General features: G+C 31.4%; 1 protein-coding gene across 2 annotated transcripts in view; it reads right to left on the minus strand.

The window, feature by feature from the left end:
* The window catches only part of LOC114336382 (leucine-rich repeat-containing protein 40-like), a 97,229-nt gene that overhangs the window by 43,718 nt on the left and 28,171 nt on the right, over positions 1-25,340 (minus strand). For both annotated transcript variants that reach the window (XM_028286740.2, XM_028286739.2), the window contains exons 4-8: positions 18,783-18,906; positions 13,290-13,459; positions 13,026-13,168; positions 5,025-5,228; positions 1,853-1,996 (exon numbers count right to left, since the gene is read on the minus strand). In XM_028286740.2, coding sequence (XP_028142541.1) covers positions 1,853-1,996; positions 5,025-5,228; positions 13,026-13,168; positions 13,290-13,459; positions 18,783-18,906 — 785 coding nt within the window. The remainder of the gene's footprint in view (positions 1-1,852; positions 1,997-5,024; positions 5,229-13,025; positions 13,169-13,289; positions 13,460-18,782; positions 18,907-25,340) is intronic.

Consider the following 25,340-nt stretch of genomic DNA (forward strand, 5'->3'; position numbering starts at 1 on the left):
AGTCGTGCACGATCGTTTCTCGTATCCCCTTTAAGTACCTGCACACAGCGAATAACCTATAAAAAAATGAAAAAAAATGGTGTATATATGAAGTCTGTAGACCCAGCACAAGCAGAGTTGTAGCTAATGAAAAGTAGGTTCTTATTCGTTAAATCGAATATTTCAACGCGAAACAACCAAAAAGCTTGATTTTTCTATTTTAAAACAGTTTCTAGCATTAAAAGTAAGTAAGTTAAGCTCAAAATAAAGTTGGTCCCTTTTTTTGGCAAAAAAAAAATCGTAAAAATCACCCCCAAATTAGCATCCCAAATGAACTTATTCGCTACCGCTTAACAAGTTACTTTACTCGTGTATTGTTTATATGATCTGCAAGTTTCATCGGTTCAAAGTGCTAATTAAAAAAAAATTGGTTTTAAAATAATTTTTTTTTTCCTTTTTTCCAAAATAACTTAAAAACAATTAGTGATACTTACTCAAAAAATCTCAAAGAGTAATAAAATGTACGTTTTGCTTTTCTGAATATTTTGGATTTTTTGTTTTCCTGTTAGGCAAAAGTTGGTTATACTAAGGCTGTTCAAAATTTGAACTACAGCTTTTTCAAAAATAAGCACTTTGAACAAATGAAATTTACAGATCATAATATGATCTGTAATAAGTAATATATTATAAATATATATCTGTAATATATTATAAAAAATACATTAGCAAAGTAACTTGTGAAGCGATAACGATTAATTTTATTTGGGAAGTTAATTAGGGGGTAATTTTCAGGATACTTTTTACCAAAAAATAAAAGGGACCAACATTACTTTGAGCGTAACTCACTTACTTTTAATGTTAGAAGTTTTTTTTTTAACAAAAATAATTTTTTTTATACACTTTAAAAAAGTTGTAATGAGTTGTCCTTGAAAAGTGCTTCATTTTTGGTTATTTTACGTTGAAAAATTCAATTTGGAATTTTACGAATAAGAACCTACTTTCATTAGCTACAACTCTGCATACATCATTTTTTTCACTTTTTTATGATCGATATTCTTGCTCAGGATATTTTTTCGATAAAATACATACTTTTTGAGTTATTTGGGAAAAACCGTCCACAAACATGGTTTTTGTGGAAAAATGAAGATATTTACTCGCAAATAACTCGAAAAGTATTGACTTAGTGAAAAAACTCTATAGAACAAAAGTTGCTTAGAATTAGTCATTTTATATAATTCCGGAATTAGTTTGAACATTTGTTTTTTCATCGGCAAGAAGAGGTGTTAGTCATCCCCCGAACAAAAGCGCACATATGTTACAATATCACTTTTCTTCTTTGACATGTTAGCTATGTGTACGCCTAATTTCATGTCAATTCAAGCGGTTGCTTAAAATTTGTAGGTTTTGTAATATTTTACCGTTAGTTAATGGACTATGTTGTGCAATTTTAAATATAAATATTATATAGCTATTTTAGAACGTAAATCTAAAAGGAATGTTAATTTAAATTATTATAAAAATTTTTATGAAAAAAATGTTTTATTTAAAAAAATGATTAATGCATTATTTTCCGAAATACAGCACATTTAATGAAAAACCAACCCTTATTGCCCAAACTTTTTCTTATATAATAATAGACAATTTCAGCTACCTATTCCCAAATTTTCATCTTTTCTTTATTTTTATTTGGGGTCAGATTGTTCTTTGATCCGGCTAATGAGTAAATAAACAAAAATAATACGCACAAATGACATAATCCAGATAATAAAATCTTATTCACTTAAAGGTGCATAAGATTCATGGTGTATTCATGTATATCATCTGGGTCGGGGTAAAAACTAACCGTCTTCAAAGTAACATTAAGTGAACTTACCCGTGTGGAATGTCTACAAATTTGTTTTTACACAAATCGACGTTACTGACATTGGCTTCTTTCGCTTCCATAAAACATTCTTCAGGAACATCAGAAATATTCTTCAATGCCAAATTTAAAATGTTTCCATTTCTCATAGTATACCTGAGCAAAAGAAAAACAATATTTTTTAATTATCTACGCCATATCATACACTGACATATCTCGAATGGTCAGGCACAATAAAAAGGTGCCTAGACAGTCCATATTATCATAAATATATTGCGGAATAATTACAAATAATATTGACCATTTAGAATATTTATAGAGTCGCCTTGTTACTGTTCACTGACTAACAAACGAAAATGTCAATTCTACAACGAGTAAATTACAAAATCAATTAGGCCTGGATCCCAAAAAATAGTTTATTAATAGCAAGCTGAAAATTTTTTACAACGACAAACTTTGATGTACGAGACCACTGGAACAGGGGAAGTTTTAATTGTGGAACAGGTTACAAGTTTCGAACGTCAGACTACGAAAACGTCCCATGTATTTTGTCGGACAGAACTTTCAATTGATTTGTTACTCTTTTGTTAAACTCTCATGCAAAAATCAGACTGCTATTTACCACCAATATAATTCCTGTCAGTTGACATGTTCTACGTGTCGGACGTAAAAAAATATGATATATTTTTCGATCTGTCCCACCCGGATTATAAAAACATAGGTACTAAAAATAAATGGTTTACAAAATCTTTCTAAATTCATTCTAAAATATATAATATAGAAACGGTCTATACATGTCTGCCAAGTTCTGGCGACAATTTATGAAATTCTCCTTATTGCTTGTACCTCAGGTTAATGCCATGTACCTTCCCAAACATCTCTTCTTTTTCTGCAAAATAAACTGCATAAATGTCTTTATTTGTAAATGGAAAAAATATAACGCCCACGTATACCTTTTATTAAATTTCTTTCTTTATTCGAACTAATTTTGAATAATGAAGGTTACATGCCTTCAAATTAGAATGAATTGTCTTTTTTCGTCCAACAATACTGCAACAAGCAGTGCTTCTTCTTCTTGTAATCGGACATTTTATATACAATATTTCCAACTGTATTATTTTTATACTAATGAAATCGCAGGTCGCTATCGCTCCGATATGTTCGCTTTCTACAGAATCCCAGATCACCATCGCGATCGTGGTCGCTTAGATGCGATCGTGGTCGCTTAGATGTGTTCTCCGCTTTAAAGAGGTAAATCGCGTAATTTTTTGTGTATGTCTAAATTGTTTTGAATAATAATAAATATTGTAAGTAAGTAACAATTTTCTACTGTTTATTATTGGTGATAATTAATCTTCCTTTCTTTTAAACAACAAAATTTTGAGTAAGACTAAATAAGGTAAGTGTAATTGCTAATTGCTATTTGTTTGCCTACATTCAGGGGCGTCATTTGAAATTTTGATTGGGGAGGCAAGCATTATACAGGGTGTTTTAAAAAGGTATGTCATAAATTAAATCACGCATTCCGGGGACAAATATATATTGATTGAATCCAACTTACCTTAATACAAAAGTGTACACAAAAAAGTTACAGCCCTTTGAAGTTACAAAATGAAAATCGATTGTTTTTCATATATCGAAATCTCTTAGAGATTTTTCATTGAAAATGGACATGTGGCATTCTTATGGCAGCAACATCTTAAAAAAATTAAAGTGAAATTTCTGCACCCCATAAAAATTTTATGGGGGTTTTGCTCCCTTAAACCCCCCAAACCTTTGGGTACGTTTCAACTAATTCATTATTGTGGTACCATTAGTTAAACACAACGTTTTTAAAACTTTTTTGCCTCTTAGTATTTTTTCGATAAGCCAATTTTTATCGAGATGCGGCTTCTTTTTTAATATGTTTACATAAAAATTCTATGGGGGTTTTGTTCCTTTAAACCCCCCAAATGTTCGTGTACTTTCCAATTAAACTATTATTGTGGTACCATTAGGTAAACACAGTGTTTTTAAAACTTTTTTTGTCTCAGTCTTTTTTGATAAGTCACCTTTTATCGAGATGTGGCTTCTTCTTCAAAATATACCTAAAAATGTAAATTATAAATAAATTTTCAGATTATTAACAGGTCTCTATAAACGTACTTAACCATATACAAATATGTGGTGGATTCGACAAATATTCAAAATATCTCGATAAAGACTGGCTTATCGAAAAAGTACTAAGAGGAAAAAAAGTTTTAAAAACATTGTGTTTAACTAATGGTGCCACAATAATAATTTAATTGGAACGTACAAAAAAGTTTGGGGGGGGGGGTTTAAAGGAGCAAAACCCCCATAAACCTTTTATGGGGTGCACAAATTTTACTTTAATTTTTTTTAAGATGTTGCTGCCATAAGAATGCCACATGTCCATTTTCAATGAAAAATCTATAAGTGATTTCGATATATAAAAAAAAATCGATTTTCATTTTGTAACTTCAAAGGGTTGTAACTTTTTTTGTGTACACTTTTGTACTAAGGTAAGTTGGATTCAATCAATTTATTTTTGTACTCGGAATGCGTGATTTAATTTATGACATACCTTTTTGAAACACCCTGTATATACAATACATTATACAATACTATAGTAATAAAATTGATGTATTTTTTTGTAAATTTCAGTCATTTTCAGGGTCAGGGGGGGGGCAAATGGCCCCCCTGACCCTGTAAAATGACGCCCCTGCCTACATTTGTATTTTGCCTTGATTTTACGAGTTTTCTTTGTCTGTCTAAGAAAAGACAAGTGGCGCCCTTTTTGGAAAATTGCTTCTAGCTTGTTTTCTTAATTTTATTTATCTAGCATCTCTAGTAGCTATCATCTCCCTAATTTTCTTATTCCCAATTTTATTTTCTATTTCTGAGCTAGTAAGGAAGATCCAAAGAACCACCAGTTCCGATTTTAGCAACGAGGCCTTTGTACAAATTAGTGTCAACACCATGTGTGCTAAAATATATATCTGTATATATACAGACACATAAACCTCTGTTCCTTCTTCTAATATAGTACAATATTTTTTACTATAGGAGATACCATGGTAATAGAGAGGTATGTACTATGGTAAATACATTCACTGTTTTTTTTTAAGAGTGAAGTTTATGTACTGTAAGAATACTGATAGTGAATTTTAAATAAATGATTTACCGGTCAGGATATATTTTACAATCGTACGATACATCTGATGGAACGGATAATATCTGTAACTCCTCGTCGCTGATTTTCTCTCTCAAATGTCGAAGAATTCTGTTAGTACCGGTATGGATGATATCCGGCCTTATTTGTTTTAATTTGTTGCCTTCAATCTTGAACGACTGAAGATGTGGCATGAGCCCCATTGCATTTGGTAACCTAAAATATATAGACACTTTTTATATAAAATTTGACCATTTTAAATTTTTTTGACTAATGCTAAAAATAATAATACTAACAATTGAAAATAACCAAAGAATAACTCTGAAGCAGAGCAGAAAAGGTTCACGACCAGATAGTCCTACACAAATGTTATTTTCATAGTAAATACCAAAAAAATTCTTAGAATATAGTATATCATAATTTAAATAAAGCATTTGACAGAGTCCAAATACAAGAGGTACAGTGGAACCTCGATTATCCGTCAGGGCACCGGACCAAGGGTATTGTAACGGTCCACCCGTTATAATATCATTTTTAGCGCTTTAATTATTTTTATAATTATTTTCTCTTGATCGCTTAATTAATTTCTGTAACTTTCTCGTATAGGACCACTTACGTGACGTCACACGTCGACGTCCACGGAACACTTGTCGAATCGTTCCGTGACATTTAATTCATGTTCTGTGGTCGTTTGAGGTTCTCCACTTTGAAGTGAGAGGAATGTTCGTTACTTGACTTGTGGCTGTGAGGTGGGTAGTTGGTACCATAAAATGGCGGTGGATTTCCATCATAATTATTTTATTATTTATATCAGTTTTAAAGTGAAAAAGTTACCACCAAGGGTTGTCTGCAGTAGGGAGACATGTGGGTAACACAACTCCTTCTGGAATTGGAATAAAAATCACCGATAATAAAATCTTTTTTATAATAATTTTTTTGTTAGCCTTGAATATTAAAATATTAGCCCCATTGTTAAACTTTCTTAGTCCATTTATTAGGTGAAGTTATGTGGATTATTTTGATTTTATTTAATATTCATTCAAGGGAAATTATAAGTATATTAATATGTTTTGGGTTTTTACATAACCAAACATTTCTGAAGTCCTCAAATTAATATTGGAAATAATTATCATTACTTCCCTGTAGGTTTTAAAGTTATTGAACATCCAATATTTTTATAAATTCAATATTACAATATCATATTCTCTCAGATAAATCATATCCTATGTTCCAATTTCAAATTCAATGTCATTATTTGTTCATGTCTTCACACTCAAAATATTTCAAGGTTACCTGAGATTAGTTTTTGTTTCATTTAATGGTCACTTTTTTTTCTTAAAAAAAGTTTTCTCTTTATTTCTTCCCTTTACTTTTTGCTCATGTTTATATGGGAAATAAAACTGGGAATGTTTTTTTAGCCATTTGGGAGAAATCATAATATGAAGTCGTAGCCCCTTTGACCACCTAGGGAAACCACTACAGCCACAGTCAAGTCACCATTGGGAGTATGTCGATTTGGGAGCAAGCTATGGGACATTCCAGTCCCATTTTTGTCATCTTTCTACCTGCACCTACAGGAAACATGGTTTAGCACCTCCTCTGGTGCTAATTTTATGGATTGTAGCATCAGACTTTACCTTGAAGTCTTTCGATGAAGGGATTGGTTTGGGAACATTTAAAGTTTGTGATTTGAGTAATTATAGTGTTTATATTTCAGACAATTGGTTAATGCACTATGTTTGTTAATATTTTTTTCCAATTTAGCTTACATTTGGTTTTTATTATAACATATTTGAATATTAGTGTATTTGGTTCCCAAACTATTATCTATGGTAAGTTACTTGTGTGCACAAGGTAATCATGCCTAGACAATTAGGGTTTTATACTTTATTATTGGTTTAATATTTATTTTGTAATATTACTTGCTTGTTTCCCAAATATTTATTATTTATTCGCTTTATTCCATTTGTTCGGTAAATTTAGGTCATCGTTTCGGTATTTATCTTAGCTTCATTTTTATAACTTTTATTAATTAATTTTGCTTAATTCATCATTGTATTTTCTCTTCGTCAGGCTTGTGCCTATTTATTTATATTACTTTTAATATTTGTCGGTTTTAATTTAGTTGTACGTAGCAGGCGTACTATAACCATTTGGTAGAAATCTCATGTGAGTTGTACCCTATATGTAAGTAAGAGGTACTTATTAAATTTTGTAACAGGTAACATTATTGTTGTTATCTTAGATATAACTTTTGTATAACTTTTGTCATGTTAAGAGTCACAGCATAATATGCACTTTGGTTAACTCAGAGATTGTCAAACATCTAGTAGTTATTTTTAATAAATATTTACTTATTTTGTATATCATTTATTTTTATTATTCCTTTATGTTCATTATTACAGATTTAATAATAATATATTTAATATTTGACAGCAGTATAAGATACCAGGGAGAGTGATCGAAGATCATTTTCTTGGCGCCCATGATTTGTTAGTTTTATTTATTTTGTTTCTCTTTAGCAATTATTCATCTTCATTCATTTTCAGTACATTATTCTTATTCTATTATTTCACCTTTTAGTCATCATTACTATCTACTTAGAGCTACTGTTCTTCGACAGGCATGCAAACGAGCCGTATCCATCCTTGACTGTCAAGTTGTTCTCTTGTCTTGCATCTCTTGCTAGCCAATTCTATTCAGTTTGCCTCTGTCTCTTCATACTTCTACTTCTATCCCTTTTAATCCACCTTTCTTCAGTACTACTGCAAAGTATTATTTTTTCTTACTTCGGCTTCTCAACGTTGAAGCCACTTCATTTTTATTTTCATAATAGCCACAACTATTTGGTTATAACTTTCTTTTTCCTTACTTCTGTTGGAGTATATCTTTCTTTTTACTTTCACTCCAACAGAAGTTTTCTTTTATTTGTTTCAGTATGACGAATAATCGAAAAGACAGTTAACAGAACATTAAAAAAAAATTCATAGTACATATAACTCTCAAATTGCATTTGTATAATATTTTATTTGACAATATAAGAGGGATTTACGTTAGTACAGTCGAATCAATTTGATTTAAAATATTCCGAAATCTTTGTTTGTTTTATTGTTACTTCACATTTTGCAACAGCTGAATTTCTTAATAGACGTAAAATCATCAAATCTAATAATTATTGTGCCGGCTTGTTTTTATTTTCGGCTTGCGATTCTAAAAATAGAACTCTAAAAGCACGGCATCATTTATCATTACCTATTTAAATTGAAATTTAATCCAGAGCCCTGAATAAGAACAACAATTATTTACATAAAAAATGCGGTGGTGGCATAACTGCCACCAAATTTCGTTTGGCTTATCGCAATGCTCAAACAAAATGAATTGATGACTAAATTTTTAGTTATGTAGTCAATATAACGTATGGACCCTGACGGTTAACAGAGGTGACGGTTAATAGAGAGACGGATAATCGAGGTTCCACTGTAATACATTTTTATTATATGACACAAACATACCAATGGACAAAGGGATAGGAAAATAACGTTATTGTAGTCTTACAAAAGTACTAAAGACTAAGGCAGGGCTTCCCAAACTTATTCGTACTGCGACGCCCTTGGGACTTTGCTATTTTTTTGCGACACCCCTCAACCCAACCTCCACTAATAGTCTGGGCTGATTATCGGAGAATAGGCCATTTTTGGGAAAAGTTATTTACCAGCAATTTTATTGCTGGAATCGAATCTTATCGTCTGTATATATTAATAATATAGGTATGCAAAGTCCTCAGATAGTGTGCTACTTTTTTTATAAACAAAATGGCGCACGAAAATCGTGTTTTTTTTTCAATTATTGCTCTATAACTCCGAAGATTTTAATTTTACAACAAAAACACTCAAATAAAAATTCACCGTGATTAAATTCTGCATAGAGACGTGTTTTTCCCGATCTGGTCCGATGAAAATTTTCCTCGGAAAATGCGGGTTTTCTTTACAAAATCTTTAATTTTCAAATAAAGTTTTAAATAAGTAATTATTTACCAATAATTAAATAATTTGGTGACTTAAAAGCCTTCTTGGTTTAGATCATAGTTCCAGAAGCTGATAAAAATTAAACGAATATTTTAGCAACAATTCAATTGTTAATTAAAAATTTACGGTCGCAATAATAACCAAAATAATTATGATACACCGATCAAACTTTGAAATCTTATAAAGATGAGATGCCTATTTAACATTTTGTCGACAAAATATAAATTTTTTGTTTTTTTGCATAATCTTTAAATGTTTAAAAAAATAGTTATGAACAAATTAACGTTTCTCAGAAAGTTTTTATTATATTGTAATTTTAAAAAATAGCTAAAATGCGCATTTCAAATTTCTTGAAACTGAATGCTTTAAAACTTTTTTGCAACCATTTGCAAAAAAGTTATGAAACAGCAAAGTAAACATACGATTACTAGGGTGTTTATAATTTTTTTTAATTCTTTTAAAGCGTAGAAGTGAGTTTAAAGTACAAGCTAATTATTTACAAAAAAATATCGATTATCAGTTTAATGGTTCTATTTTAATTAAAGATTATAAATATATTTTTTTGCAATTTACACGCGCGAAAGTGGAATAATACAGTAATGTAGCTAAAATTTTCACTCGGAGCGACGACCGGCCGCGCGAGACGTACACTTTTATAAATAATATATGCTGCGTGTCAGTCGCTTCGAGTGAACATTTTAGCTCCGACTCTGTATCAGGCCTACTTTTGCGCTAAAAATTACAAAAAAAAAGTATTTTTAATCTTTGATTAAAATATAACCATTGCCCTAATTTTTTACATACTTTGTGAGTAATTAGATTGTACCATAGACTCACTTTTAAGCTTTGAAACAATTAAAACAAATTATAAATAACGGAGAAATCGTATATTTACTTTGCTGTTTCATAACTTTTTTGCAAATGGTTGGAAAATTTTTTTAAAGCATTCATTTTCAAGACCTATGAAATACGCATTTTAAGTATTTTATAAAATTAGAATATAATAAACAATTTCTGAGAAATGTTAATTTTTTTATCACAATTTTTTTAAATATTTAAAGATTATGCAAAAAAATGAAAAATTTATATTTTGTCAACAAAATATTAAATAGGCATCACACCTTTATAATCTTTCTAAGTTTGATCAATGTCTCATCATTATTTTGGTTGTTATTGCGACTGTAAATTGTTAATTAACAATTGAATTGTTGCTAAAATATTCGTTTCATTTTCACCGGCTTCTGAATTTATAATCTACACCAAGAAAGCTTTTATTTCACCAAGCTATATAATTATTGATAAATAATTGCTGGCCCAAAAACATACATACATAATCGGTTGCCTCTTTTACCATATTAGGTGTCGAGGAGTGGCCCAAAAAATTTATTTGAAAATTCGAGATTTTGTTGGGAAAACCCACATTTTCCGAGGAAAATTTTCGTCGGAGCAAATCGGAAAAAACTTGCTTCTATGTAGAATTAAATTGGGGTGGATTTTTATTTGAGTGTTTTTGGTGTAAAGTTAAAATCTTCGGAGTTATAGAGCAATAATTGAAAAAAATACGATTTGTCGGCGCCGTTTTGTTTATAAAAAAAGTAGCACACTATTTGCGGACTTTGCATACCTATATTAATAATACATAGGATCTTATAATTCGATTCCAGCAATAAAATTGCTGGTAAATAACCTTTCTTTGTACTTTACTAATTAGACCAGCGTATTATAACTATTTTTTTTTTCAAAATTTAAAGATTATGAAAAAAAAAATTATATTTTGTCGATAAAATATTAAATAAGCATCTCATCTTTATACGTTTGATCAGCGTATCATGATTATTTTGGTTATTATTGCGATCGTAAATTGTTAATTAACAATTGAATTGTTGCTAAAATATTCGTTTAATTTTCACCAGCTTCTGGAATTACAATCTATACCAAGAAAGCTTTGATGCCACTAAGTTATTTAATTATTGATTAATAATTACTTACCGAAAACTTTATTTGAAAATTAGAGTTTTTGTTAGGAAAACCCGCATTTTCCGAGGAAAATTTTCGTCAGAGCAAATCGTGAAAAACCTATCTCTATGCAGAATTTAATTGCAGTGAATTTTTATTTGGGTGTTTTTGTTGTAAAGTTAAAATCTTCGGAGTTATAGAGCAATAATTGAAAAAAATACGATTTGTCGGCGCCATTTTGTTTATAAAAAAAGTAGCACACTATCTGCGGACTTTGCATACCTATATTATTAATATATAGGAGCTTATAATTCGATTCCAGCAATAAAATTGCTGGTAAATAACTTTTCCATGAATTTTGCTAATTAGCCCAGAGTATAATACTTACAAATTTTAGTACTAGCCTAGTAACAGGTTATAGTTACAACAAAAACACTATTTGGACATTTATAATTTTTATTAGAAATTAAGAACGAAATCAAAACATAGGCACAAAAATAAAAAGGGATATTATTTATTTATGTAACTGGTTGGTTAATGTGAGGGATGTGCTTGCTTTTTTGAGTACAGCTTATGAAACCGGGGCTTCAGTTTGAAAATTGCCACTCTCATTTCTTTTTCTACGTTTATGTTTGACATGTACTTGTTTTTAATTACTACTGCAACTGCAGAAAAGCCCGTTTCGCACAGGTACGAAGTCGCAAATGGTAATAAAACCTTTAATGCAGAAGTACTGATGGCATGATATTCATGAGAAACTGAGCTCCAAAAGCTTTAGGCTAGAATCACAGGACAATTCTGTCAGTTGTTCTTCTTCCTCTGTTGAAAGTGTCGATTGTGTGGATGACTGGAAAGGGTTTCTGACCCAGTCATATTGTTCCAGATCTTCGGGAAAATGTTTCTCAAAGTGTTCGCTCAATGATGACATGATGATGATGTGCTGCGTAAACATATTTTTTAAACAGGGATCGAGGATTTCTATCGATTTTTCTTATAGAATACCTTGTAAAGCAGGGAAACAGTCAATTTCTTGATATTCTAATTTTCTCTTCCATAAGAGCAACTTCTTCTAAAACCCAGTAATTTTATCTGCCAATTGCAGGATATGAATATTGTTTCCCTGCAAAGACTTATTAAGATCATTAATGCCTGGTTGCACCAACAGATCTTAAGCTCCAACTTAGCTAAGCTCTACTTATAGATAGGGCCTCCTTGAGTATCACTTACGTTGCACCATAATTTTAGATTCTTACCTTATTATCAATTATGTCTATTATTATATTATTGTATTCTTATTGTAATATATTATAATTATATTATATTAATTCTTATGATATTCTCGACTTAAGCTTAAGATCTGTTGGTGCAACCGGGCATTCATTTCTTAAATATGTCCAGAGGTATGCTAATTTTATTATAAACTCTGAATTAATAAAGTTTTGAGCAATATTATGCGATTCTGTATGTAGATACCTACGTGTAAAATTCATTTCTTAATTCGTATACATGTGCGAGTACGTTGCCTTTGGACAGCTAACGAGAGTTGTATTAATAAATTAAAGGCATTTCTTCACAAAGTTCTTGAAAAGTCTTGATTTCACGGATCGTGTGTAGTTCACCACTTTAATAACAGGTGTAATTTCTTTGTTGCTAAGGCCTCTCTATGTGTGACAAATGTGTCCATTTTACACTTGGAGCCTTGGTTTTGATGAGAGCCTGTAGTCCTCCATACTGTGCAGGCATCGCTCGGGCACCATCCGTACACACGCCTACACAGATATCCAGTTAATATTATTTTAAGTCACATATCAGTTTAAAATATCGAATAAAAGTCAGCCTGACACGCGACGCCCCTGGAACAAAGCCGCGACGCCCTGGGGCGTCGCGACGCACAGTTTGGGAAGCCCTGGACTAAGGTATTGAAAGGATAGAGAGAAAGATACTCTAAACGAAACTTACAGTAAATAAAACATGTAGAGACTTTTTTTGTATAGAAAATGTTTGAATTGTCTTCCTAGGTTGCTATACTTACTCCTCAATGTCATTATTGGTCAGGTCAAATTTAGTTAAATGAGCTAACTTTGTAATTTCTGAAGGCACAGCTTTAATCTGATTATCTCTTAATTCTAGTATTTTCAGATGATTCATATTTTCACAAAATTCAAGGGGTATTTCCTAAAAAATTAGAATCTTTATTTTGTAATCTAGAAGTATAAATAGATTAATAAGTTTAGTCCATACTTTTGCGACATACTGTATACAGATATAAAATAAGAACTTCACATAAAATACGTACTTCTATAAAGTTATTGCCAAAATAAATTTCATGTACTTGTTCACATCCGAAAAATCCTGGAATTTCTCGAATATCATTGTGTTGAGCATATAAGATTTGTAATTTTCTCAGTTCTCCCATATCTGGCAGTTGTGTAATACTGTTGTGACTAATATCCATCTTTAATAATGCTAAAATTTAAAAACAGTCAAGCCATTATATTTTCCATAAGCTCATTCATAATTTTACAATAGGTACTCACATAACAAACAGCAAACAAGGTGATAATTTGAAAATTTCCCACCTTTAACCCATTAATAAACAAAATATAATTTTTTTCGAATTTAAAAATTTTTGAGTTCTGAGCTCTCACAAGAGCTCTGAAATTATTGAATTTTTCCCGCGTGACACTTTGACAGTTTTAATTTCACGAGCCGAAGGCGATGTCAAAGTTTCACGAGAGCAAAAATTCTATATTACTTTCAGAGGTGGAGTGCAATTTGTTGCGATTATTTCATGAATAAAACTGTTCAAAACCAAAATTTTATTGTAATTTATTTATGTAAGTACCAATAAACACACAGTTTTTATAAATATTTGACGATTGAAAGTCATCACTTTTATAATTTTTAAAACATTAATTGTCATTAATGTCACTGAATGTATTTTTTCGTAGCAACGAAGGGCATCTGACGTAATATACTTAACGACGGGAGATTATTAAAAATTATCGATTTAATTCAGATTTCTGTAGCTTTCTATTGGTCAGAATCTCCTATGAATGAAATAATCAGTAATATTGTTATTAATATGGAAATATTCACGAAATTGTTTAACACATTTGCTTTTTTATTAATTTTGACCCGTCCTTTAAATAGATCACTGGGCGTTAGTGTTATCATAATTGCAAGTATGTATGAACTAGTTACAAACAGTCGGGCATGGGCCCAAAATGTCGCCTGTCAAAATGTTCAATGTGTTTTAAATGTATCCATGTTTTTCGAATCCTGAGCAAACCAATAAGTATTTTTGAAAAATTTAAATGCATAATGAAAGATTACATTATTACTGAGGGCCGAAAGTCCCTGAAAACTTCTATACCTAATGTTTATTTTAAAAGTTACAGGCTAAAATAAAAGAGAAAATTTAGTGTGATTTTTAATTGCAAATATTTCATTCAAAAGAAACTTTTTATTTATTCTAAGGGACTTTAGGCCCTCGGTAATAACGTAATACTTCATTTTGCGTTTAAATTTTTCAAAAATACTTATTAGTTTTCTGAGGATTCGAAAAAATTAACACAATAATTAAAACACATTGAAAATTTTGACAGACCACATTTTGCGCCATTCCCCTTAAAATTTTTATTTGTCTCTGATAAAAATTAGTTTATGTTTTATGATATTGTATAAAACAATTTTTACACAATGTTACAGCACATTTTCCGGAATATTTTAGTGATTTGGCTTTGCAATTTTCTCCTGGACATTGTCTCTGCTCTTCACGCTTCTCCATGAAGTATTCTTTCTCCTCGAATTTTACGTCCGTAAATACATTAGATATTGATGTTTTCGATCTTCCTACTATTCTTCTTGTAGTAATATTTGACTCAAGTAATATTTCACTTATTGACTCATTTTTAGAGAAGCCATGAATTTACTAATGCCATATCAATCAATCAGTGTGAATATTGCCCAATTTCACTTCTTAGCTCTGATTTTAGAGTAGGTAATATAATATAAGTCAACCAAATTTGGGAGGAGCTAAGGTACGCGATAAGCGCCTTGATGAGCAACGAGACACAGAAAATGATAATAATCCTATCGACATGTTAGATTTTTATTCTAGAGTGATAGAAAATGAAGTGGATGCGCTTAGAATGGAACGAGTTCGTCCAGTCCCGGTGCTAGGTTATAAGGTACACGTCTGCAAAACTAGCATAGACGCCCTTCGTTTTTTTTTTTAATTAGCATTTTGACCAAAACAATCAAATAAAAAAATATGAAACAAATATTTTTAAGAAACGCTTTTCTTTAGTTACATGTGACTAAAATTAAACATAAAAAATCAACTAAAAAGCAAAAAATAAAAAAAATTGAAAAAATCTAACACATTCGTCAAAGAAAAGGGTGGCGCGTCTTCATCGAATAAACGGTTTTCGCACCACGCTTTTCTTTAACGAATGTGTTAGATTTTTTCAATTTTTTTTATTTTTTGCTTTTTAGTTGATTTTTTTATATGTTTAATTTTAGTCACTCGTAACTAAAAAAAAGCTTTTCTTAAAAATATTTTTTTCATATTTTTTTATTTTTGACTTTTTAGTCTTACACTTTTCAAACATTAAAATATATCCTCATGTTTATTAAAATATGTATAAAACATATGATATACAAACATGAAAAGTAGTCGGAATCGGCAAAAAATTTGAAACTTTATTGTTTATTTATGAAGCATAACGTAAACAATAATTAACGTAAAGTAAAAAGTGAAATTATGTATAGTTCATATAATTAGCTACAATCTGTAAAAGTTTCAAGTTTCTTCATTGTAAAAAACAAAAGAATTTAAGCATTTTCCGTTAAAATCGTTTTTTTATTTAAACAATTAATAAACAAAAAAATTTTTTATTGACTATTCGTGTATTGTTCCTGCGAATACATAATATGTCTGCAAATTTTTAGTCATTTGCATTGAAGAAAAGGCAGCCAAATTAACGTCCAAAGATTTGACCCAAACGATTGAACTAAAGAAAAGCGTTTAATTAATTAATACGAGAAAACGAATTCTTTAATTGTAGCACAAAACGTTTCTACCGGTGGTTTTTCTAAGACTACGATAAAAACACGAATTATTTGAATTCGAGTTTTGGTTGAAGTTTTGTGTCGTATCGTATTGAAATTTGACACGAATAAACGCCGATTTATATATAAACAAATATATGAGCGTTCAAAATTTGAAACTTTATTGTTTATTTATGAAGCATAACGTAAACAATTAACGTAAAAAGTGAAATTATGTATAGTTCATATCATTATCTACAATCCGTAAAAGTTTTAAGTTTCTACATTGTTAAAAACAAGAGAATTTAAGCATTTTCCATTAAAATCGTTTTTTTACAATTAATTAACATAAAAAAATTTTTATTGACTAATCGTGCATTGTTCCCGCGAATGCATATATCTGCAAATTTTCATTCATTTGCATTGAAGAAAAGTTAGTCAAATTAACGTCTAAAGATTTGATGCAAACTATTGAAGTAAAGAAAAGCGTTTAAAAAAGATCATTTTGTCGCCTCCCACAAACAGAGGCGCCTGCTTGCAGTGCATCCCTTGCAGGCCCGTTATCGCCGGCCATGAGTTCGTGCACATCGAACACAACATAAGCTCAACACAATGTCAACTATCCCACATAGTTTATGAATGCCATGAAATTTGCTGGACTCCTCACAATTTACAATAATAGGTAGGTTGTCATTATGCTGCTTAATATTAATCAACCTCGAATGTACAATGTGAAAAAGCTACCGAATAATGTCATTGAGGCAATTATCAGCAAGGAAAAATACAAAGAAGATGTCTTGATCTCGCGTATACCGATGATTCCAATGGACTTCCTATTTGATTTTAAGAATCTATTATTTTCCATGTGTTTGGTTTTATGCAATGAGGATAAAGAAATCGCAAGGCCGATCGTTGGCAGTTTGCGGAATCAACTTGCGAGTTTTGATGTTTCGCGCATGGACAACCATACGTCGCGTTTTTGCGCATCGGAAACCCGTCATCGTTGTATATTTACAAGCATCAAAAAGGGCCAAAAATATTGCTTATCAGAAAGCATTAAATTGATTAAACTTTTTTCGTGCAAAATGTTCTTGAACATTTTTTAATTCATCATTTAATTCTAAGTCGGTAGACTTATGTTATGCTAGAGTGACTTTTGTGATTTATTTTTTTAGGCACTAATATTTATTTTGAATTGACTCTATTTATTTTTAAATAAGAATCCTTATATTAATTTAAATAAAAAACTTCATATTATTTTATTTACAGCACTAACTTTACAAAAACAATAACCGCTTAACACTTAATTTATTACGACAAATATAATCTAATTTATATTACAAAATTATCTATTCAAAAATGCCGGCTACATACGTTCGAAACACGGCTTTATTATACTGTCCCAATACATTTTTGATTCCTTAAATACTAAATTAAATCCTTCTAGGTTTAAAGAATTCTCTAGAATATCATAATATCAAATAAACAAAGTTAAAAGAATTTACTATTCTTTTTCTCATAGGTATCTTTCAGTGCGTCACAGTTTTTCGATTTCTTTCTAACGCATTAAATTGTATGTGACAGAAAAAAAGCACGTCTGCGATTACAGACATTTATAACATTTATTCTAGTTGTCGATAGATGGCGCTATAACCGAAAAAAAATTTACGAATTATATAATATATCTACGAATATAATCTGTACAATTTATAAGACTATACAAATCAAAGAAAATACCATTTTATAAATGCAATAAACACAATTGATTTGTTTTTACGCCAAATTGCAAATAAAATGTGACAATTGTCAGATTTAACTAAAATGTCATGTTAGAATAAATGTTATAAATGTATATTATCACGGACTTACCTTTTTTTATATCATTTGTGACGCACTGAAAAATGCCCATGAAAAGGACCATAGTACGTTCGGCAAAAAGCTCATAAATCAAACAAGGTAATAAAATCCTTAGGTAGACAAAAAAAATGTTTATGTGTGAATATAAAAATAGGCCGGAATCTTTGGTGGTCCATCGACAATGAGGAGCGTCACACTTAGCTCACCATTTCCACTGAAATAATCTTAAAGCTAGAGACGCCTTTAAATTCACTGTAGAGAAGGTCTAAGGTCTAATGACTTCTAACGCAGCGTAAATTTCGAACGCGATTTTATGGCAACTTTTGGACAAAAAATATGAAGTTATAGTAGGGGAGGCAAGTGTGCTGAATTTGCAGTTACTCGAGCGTTATGGGGACCTATTGGGTTGTGAAGAATAGGTCCTAAAACCAAAAAAGTTAAGTTAAGTTTTCCATAAAGTGGGAGACTTTACATTTTTAATTTAATTTTCCATTTCCAACAATCGTTTTTCCGATTATAGCGTCATCTATCCATAATTCGAAAAAATGTCTCGAATAAAAGTTGCTTATTTTTACGTGTATTTTGCATTTAAATTTACCCCCCGCCCTTGAGTGTTTATTGAGTTTACTAGCGATCCAAGATATGTTAATTCCTTGACTTGCTCAAAGGTATGGTTGTTATTTGAATTTTCTGTTGGATATTTCGGGAGTTTTTAGAAACCAACATATATTTGGTTTTTTCCTCGTTTACCACAAGTCCTAATTCACTTGCCGCGTCCGCAAGCCTTGTAAAACACTGCACCATGTCTCTCATACTTCATTTAAGGTCTTAATTATAGAAACATTAGTAATGAAATATGTTAATCTAACAAACTCACCTCTTAAATTAACAATATCCGGTGGTAGTTTGGCAAGCTTGTTATTCGAAACATTTAATTCTGTAAGTCTTACCAAAAAACCTATTCCTGAAGGTAAGTTTAATATCACATTGTTTGACAAATCCTAAAATGAAATGTAATATAGGTTAAAAATATATTTTTAAGAATACACCACAAACGGAAACAAAATGGTTTTAGGCAAGCTAGAAGCGAACACTGTGATTCTTTAAAAATAGGTTCACACCAAGGGAGAAAAATATGTGCAATAGAGGGCGTTGTTGTGGTATAAAACGTCAATGCCAAAAACAATACCGGTAAGAAATTTGTTTCACAAGTTTGAAAAATGAAAAACTTTAATAAAGAAAGCGGCAAAGTTCTGTCTCTAGCTAAAATAATCACAGATTCTTTTAAAATATATGCCAGAAAATATATTTACGTGAAGTGATTATACGCTTCAACGCTTCAATTATAAACTTTCAGTTTATAAAGTTCTTTTTTCTAATGTAGATATCACACTGACTTTTTTCATGGTCTATGTTCATAATTATATTTTCAACCAACTCAATAGTATGCTTTACCACATCTTCTTTTACTGTATTACATTAAAGAAAATTAATAAGGATGAGACGTAACTCGTTTTAAAATTCACTCCATCATCTTGCGTATATACATATATAAACAAAAGCTTCTAGATCTGAAAATAATTTTTAAGTTTAGCAGTTGGTCTGAACTCATTTCTAAAAGTGTTTAAATTATGATATGATAATATTACAATATAACCAGAATACGAATAAATGTGGACAGAAGGCTTATCAGTTGATCGAGCACCGCTGGGCTGCTTATGTTGATAGAGAACACACTCAAATTAGTTTGGTAAGTGATCCCATGAAAGTAAATAATCAGTTGTGGTACCTTCCCTTCTTCTTCATGTACATCCTCCTCTAAGAAGGTGGACAATCACCTCAGCAATTCGCACTTTCAATATCCCGCTGCTTTAAAGCTATCAGCAGAAGTGCAGTTAAACTAGGATCTCAAATAGTTGGACCAGAAAATGCACTTCTTCCACGAGTCCTTCTACACTAAACTCTTCCTTGTATTAATTGTAGCAAGTTATAACGCTCACTTCTCATGACATGTCCCAGATATTGCAATTTCCCAATCTTAATAATGTTTCTCTTTCTCTTTTCTCATTCGTCTCAACACCGTGAATATCTTCTAAACATTCGGGATATCCCTCCCCCCAACTTATTCGTAATATTCTTCTGTAGGTCTATAATTCGAAGGCTTGCAATTTATCTAAAACGTATTTCTTTAAGTCTCTAACCCATAAAATAATACGAATAACACGAAGCATTAAAGAAAGTGTAATGCCCCTGCTACATAATACTTTTTTCCCTATGTTAAAAGCATTTCTTGCCTATTGTCTTCTTGTTTTAATCTCTTCTTTGTAGGTACTCATTACTTTCATTAATTATCGTTCCCAGATATTTGTATTTTTGAACTTTTTAATTTTTTTCTATGTATTGTTAAGGGGCTATCCTAGTGTAAAAGTGCGAAATTCATATACTTTTTTTTCTTCTTCTTTCTCGAAACTCCTTATGCCCCTCAGGCAGGCGCGGATCTAGAAATTCATAATAGGGGGGGCTGGACTTCCCGAAAATGTTATTATTATGATTATCCAGATTTAGCCATACGGCTCGCGCTCCCCCTAAGGCTCTGGGTTGCGGTCCCAGTATAGCTTGTAGTTGTCGTTTTGAAGCATTTAGTCAGGGATGTATTGATAACAAGGGAGATGGTCGGTTTGGAGAAGTACCAGCTTATTGGTGAATTCCTGGTGAATAATCTTTCCTCTGCTTCGGCAAATATCCTTCCTGATATTAACCAGTAGTTCGACTCATCTAGATATCTCGGCTTGCGTCTGAAAATAGGTTCTTAAATTAGTAACCAGCTTTTCTATTTGCTTGCCTATGCACATAAGTCCTCTTCCTCCTAGATACCGCGGTAATGTTGTTCTCTCTACTGCACTCAATGGATTGAGCTCTGGCGCTACTATCTCTATCCTATCTTTTTCCTTGCTACTGAGCCCTAGGTGATTTAGTATATGCCGGAGTATCTCCCAAAAATTAAATTTTCGTGTATATCTGGTCGATGAAAGTGGTACAGCTGTCAGCATGGACTATACAGATGTTCATTCAGACCCAACTAGTTTATGTTTTCTAGAAGGAATGACTCCAGTAGTAGAGAGAATAATAGGTAGGTATTGTTTCGGTACTTCCAAATCTCCGTACTGGCTTTCTTTTCATTATATTTAACACGCAGATTATTGTTGTTAGGTATCACCACATTAATTAGTGTTTTGTGCATGAATTTATTAACGAATGAGATCTGTTCTATTATATGCCACTGTTTAGTCTGCTGTCCTAGTAATTGCAATTCTCAACAACCGATTTTGGGCGTCGAAACGTTAATAAAATTAAATGTAGTAATGAAACACAGACTTACTCACAATCATTTAATTATACTTTGACGACCGGTTTCGATCTCTACATTATACAGATCATCTTCAGGTCGGCGTTACAAGTAGTTAAATGCTACAATTAAAGAAAACCAGAATTAGAACATTATCTGGTTGCACAAATATTAATAGAAAGCCAAATTCGAAAAATTTTTTGAAATAAAGGTTTGCAACTATTGACATTTCAGAATATTGATACATACAAATGCACACCTATGAGTTAAAATGCTCATAAGCATATATGAGCAACTGGGTGCATGCAGTTTGTGAATATTTGTTGAAATTTAAATTTTTTAACTATTAAAAAACAAATTAAAACATTAAGCAACCTTAAATATACATCCCAACTCAAAATAATAATAATAAATAGATAGTAATATTGTTCAAACCTACTCACATGCCGTTACAAGGGATGCGTTGCCACTTAGTTGTTATCATATTAATTCGTCCAACTTATGCCAATTGGTTTGCTGGGAGAGTTATACGGTAAACAGACATGTTACGCAGGTCAAAACAAAGTAAAATTTTTTGAATTTGGAATGGATCCTGAAGGAAGGTGCGTGCTGTGAAACAGGTGATGACTTGTTAGAATGGAGAAAGACAATGCTCAAGTGGTTGTGTATTGAATGTAGCCAAGTATGAAAACTTTATTGTAGACACTTGTACAAAAGTGATGGTCTTAGTTCGTAGATGTTTTACGATACAATTTCCTCTGCCCGTATCGTAAAACATCTACGAGCTAAGACCATCACTTTTGAACAAGTGTCTACAATAAAGTTTTCATACTTGGCTACATTCAATACACAACCACTTGAGCATTGTCTTTCTCCATTCTAACAAGTCATCACCTGTTTCACAGCACGCATCTTCCTTCAGGATTCATTCCAAATTCAAAAATTTTACTTTGTTTTGACCTGCGTAACATGTCTGTTTACCGTATAACTCTCCCAGCAAACCAATTGGCATAAGTTGGACGAATTAATATGATAACAACTAAGTGGCAACGCATCCCTTGTAACGGCATGTGAGTAGGTTTGAACAATATTACTATCTATTTATTATTATTATTTTGAGTTGGGATGCATATTTAAGGTTGCTTAATGTTTTAATTTGTTTTTTAATAGTTAAAAAATTTAAATTTCAACAAATATTCACAAACTGCATGCACCCATTTGCTCATATATGCTTATGAGCATTTTAACTCATAGGTGTGCATTTGTATGTATCAATATTCTGAAATGTCAACAGTTGCAAACCTTTATTTCAAAAATTTTTTCGAATTTGGCTTTCTATTAATATTTGTGCAACCAGATAATGTTCTAATTCTGGTTTTCTTTAATTGTAGCATTTAACTACTTGTAACGCCGACCTGAAGATGATCTGTATAATGTAGAGATCGAAACCGGTCGTCAAAGTATAATTAAATGATTGTGAGTAAGTCTGTGTTTCATTACTACATTTAATATGGACTCACATATGCAACCCATTCAAAAATGTTAATAAAATTATTTTTTAGTAAAATTGTGGCTTATTTCCCATCAAAACTAGTTAATTGCAAAAATGTTACAAGAAAATAGCTTTATTAATATTTTTTGTATTTTGACAATGACACTCGATTTGGGCGTCGCGTCGAAAAGTCAATAAAATCATTTTTTTTTTTAGTAAAATTGTGGCTTATTTCCCATCAAAACTATATAGGTAATTGCAAAAATGCCACAAGAAAATAGCTTCAGAACAACATTATAATATGGGAGATGGTTAGTATGGAGAGAAGTCCCACTTTGATACCTTATCTGATATACCTAATATATCTGATTTGATATACCTGATCTCTTAATGATGGATCTTTCCCACTGAGTCATGCCGTTCCTTATTCAGTTGCAGCAAACGCCTGGAATCCCCCGGTACGATATTGGATGGTTTCTTGGGATTGACATCCATATCAGAAATTGTCGTTTTGGATCGGATTGTCTTTAAATACCGCTAGTTTTGCTACACCCAAACCGAATTATAACAGTGAATAAACTGTATTGAATGTTCCAATGTTGCCACATAGGCTCGACCGTTGTGTGAATGCATTCGGACATACTGTTCATTGTTTAAAATGTGGAAAACATATTGTTACATAAATTAATAATTCAAATCAAACATTCTGCGTAAAATAGTTACACAAAATGATAATTTATAGCAGTAATGTTCCTTTGCTTACGTCGGGACAATTGTAAAACTGTAAAAAAATAATATTTAGAGACTAAGTACAATAGGGGGTCTATAGCCCCGTTGACCCCCCTCTGTATCCGCGCCTGCCCTCAGGGGCCTCGGAGGTTTTATTCATCTTCTATCCATCTCTTCCATTTCTTGCGGTCCTTTGCTAACTCTTTCATTTGTTGATGTGTTTTTCCTTTTTCCTGTCCAATTTCTATAATCTGATCGATCCATCTCTTCCTTGGCCTCCCTTTCCTTCTTTTACCATATCTTTTCGATTCCATCACCTGCTTTGGTAGTCTTCCCTGGTCCATTCTGTTAATGTGTCCATACCATTTTAATTTTCTTTTTTGTATCTTGGTTATTATCGATTCCTGTTTCAGTCTTTGTCTAATATCTTCATTTCTTATTCTGTCCAATTTCGCTTTTCCTGCTATTTTTCTTAGCTGCTTCATCTCCGCTGCGTTTATTGTACTGTCTATTTTTGCATTGTTTACCCATGTCTCACTTGCATATATTCATATACTCATTACTTTCATTAATTATCGTTCCCAGATATTTGTATCTTTGAACTTTTTAATTTTTTTCTATGTATTGTTAAGGGGCTATCCTAGTGTAAAAGTGCGAAATTCATATACTTTTTTTTTGGGAACTAAAAAGTACTGTACTAATCTTTATGAAAATTTGCATAAGCAGTTACTATAAAAAGAAGTATTTGAATCGCTTATAACTCGAAAACCATCAACTCTTGAAAAAAATGACAAGAGACCTTTTTTTTTAAATACAATTTTCGGGGCTAAAAGGTAATTTTGAATTTGTATAAAAAGATTGTTTGCCTGGCATCCCGGGCCCCTTCTGATTTGTTTAAGGGGACATTTTTGAACAGGAATCCACAAAAAAAACCGAATCAGAAAATTTGTCATTGTTTACATAATTATCAGTGAAAAAAATGACATTTTTTATTATGTACAACCTGTCTGAGGTTTGGAGTGAGTTTGGTGCAACTCAGGGCCGCCGCTAAAATGTTGGCCGCCCGTGTGCAACTTAATATTTGCCGCCCCCTTCCAACACTTTAATCGTTTTAACATAAGTACTAGTAGTCCAAGTAATGAAGCTTAAAATAGGACAAAACTTCGCAATTCTTACAGAATAGATCGATTTGCTTGAAAATTTGAGAATAAGTAGTAAATTAATAATAGTCCAAGAATCAAAATCTATATCATGCCGAAAAGCGCTTTTGCCATGGGGGTGGTTGCCACCCCATCTCAGGGGTGGAAATTTTTTATTATATTTTAATCGCAAAAGTTGGTAAAAACGTTCACTCTAAGCAAAAAACATTTTATACATTTTTTTGATAAAATTGATAGTTTTCGATTTATTCGCTATCTAAAGTGTTAGTTTTATATCGAAAAAATCAATGTTTTTAATAAGTTTTCTGCTAATAACTCCAAAAGTTTTCGTTTTATCAAAACAACTTTACTTAACAAAAATGTACCTTTTGAAAAAATAAAAAAAACCGTTTTTTTTTTAAATTTTCTTTAAGACTAATAATAATCGAGCTATACTTTATTATATGTTGGCTCTTCTTCGTCAAATGCTAAATATTGTAGTTTCAAAGTTAAAAGACGCGAAAACTACGCATTTTTCGAGGACAACTTGTTCAAACTAATTTAAAGTACTTAAAAATATCTATCTTCGGAAATAAAAAAAGTCTCTAGCTCAAAATTTAAGTGACTTACAATGAAAAGAATGTCAGTCCCCATTTTTTTCAGCGAAAAAGTGATCGCAAGCAACCCCCTAATCACCACCCTATGTAAAATTAGTCATTGGCCTTATTT

This window comes from Diabrotica virgifera, chromosome 3 (assembly GCF_917563875.1).
Source record: "Diabrotica virgifera virgifera chromosome 3, PGI_DIABVI_V3a".
NCBI lineage: Eukaryota > Metazoa > Arthropoda > Insecta > Coleoptera > Chrysomelidae > Diabrotica > Diabrotica virgifera.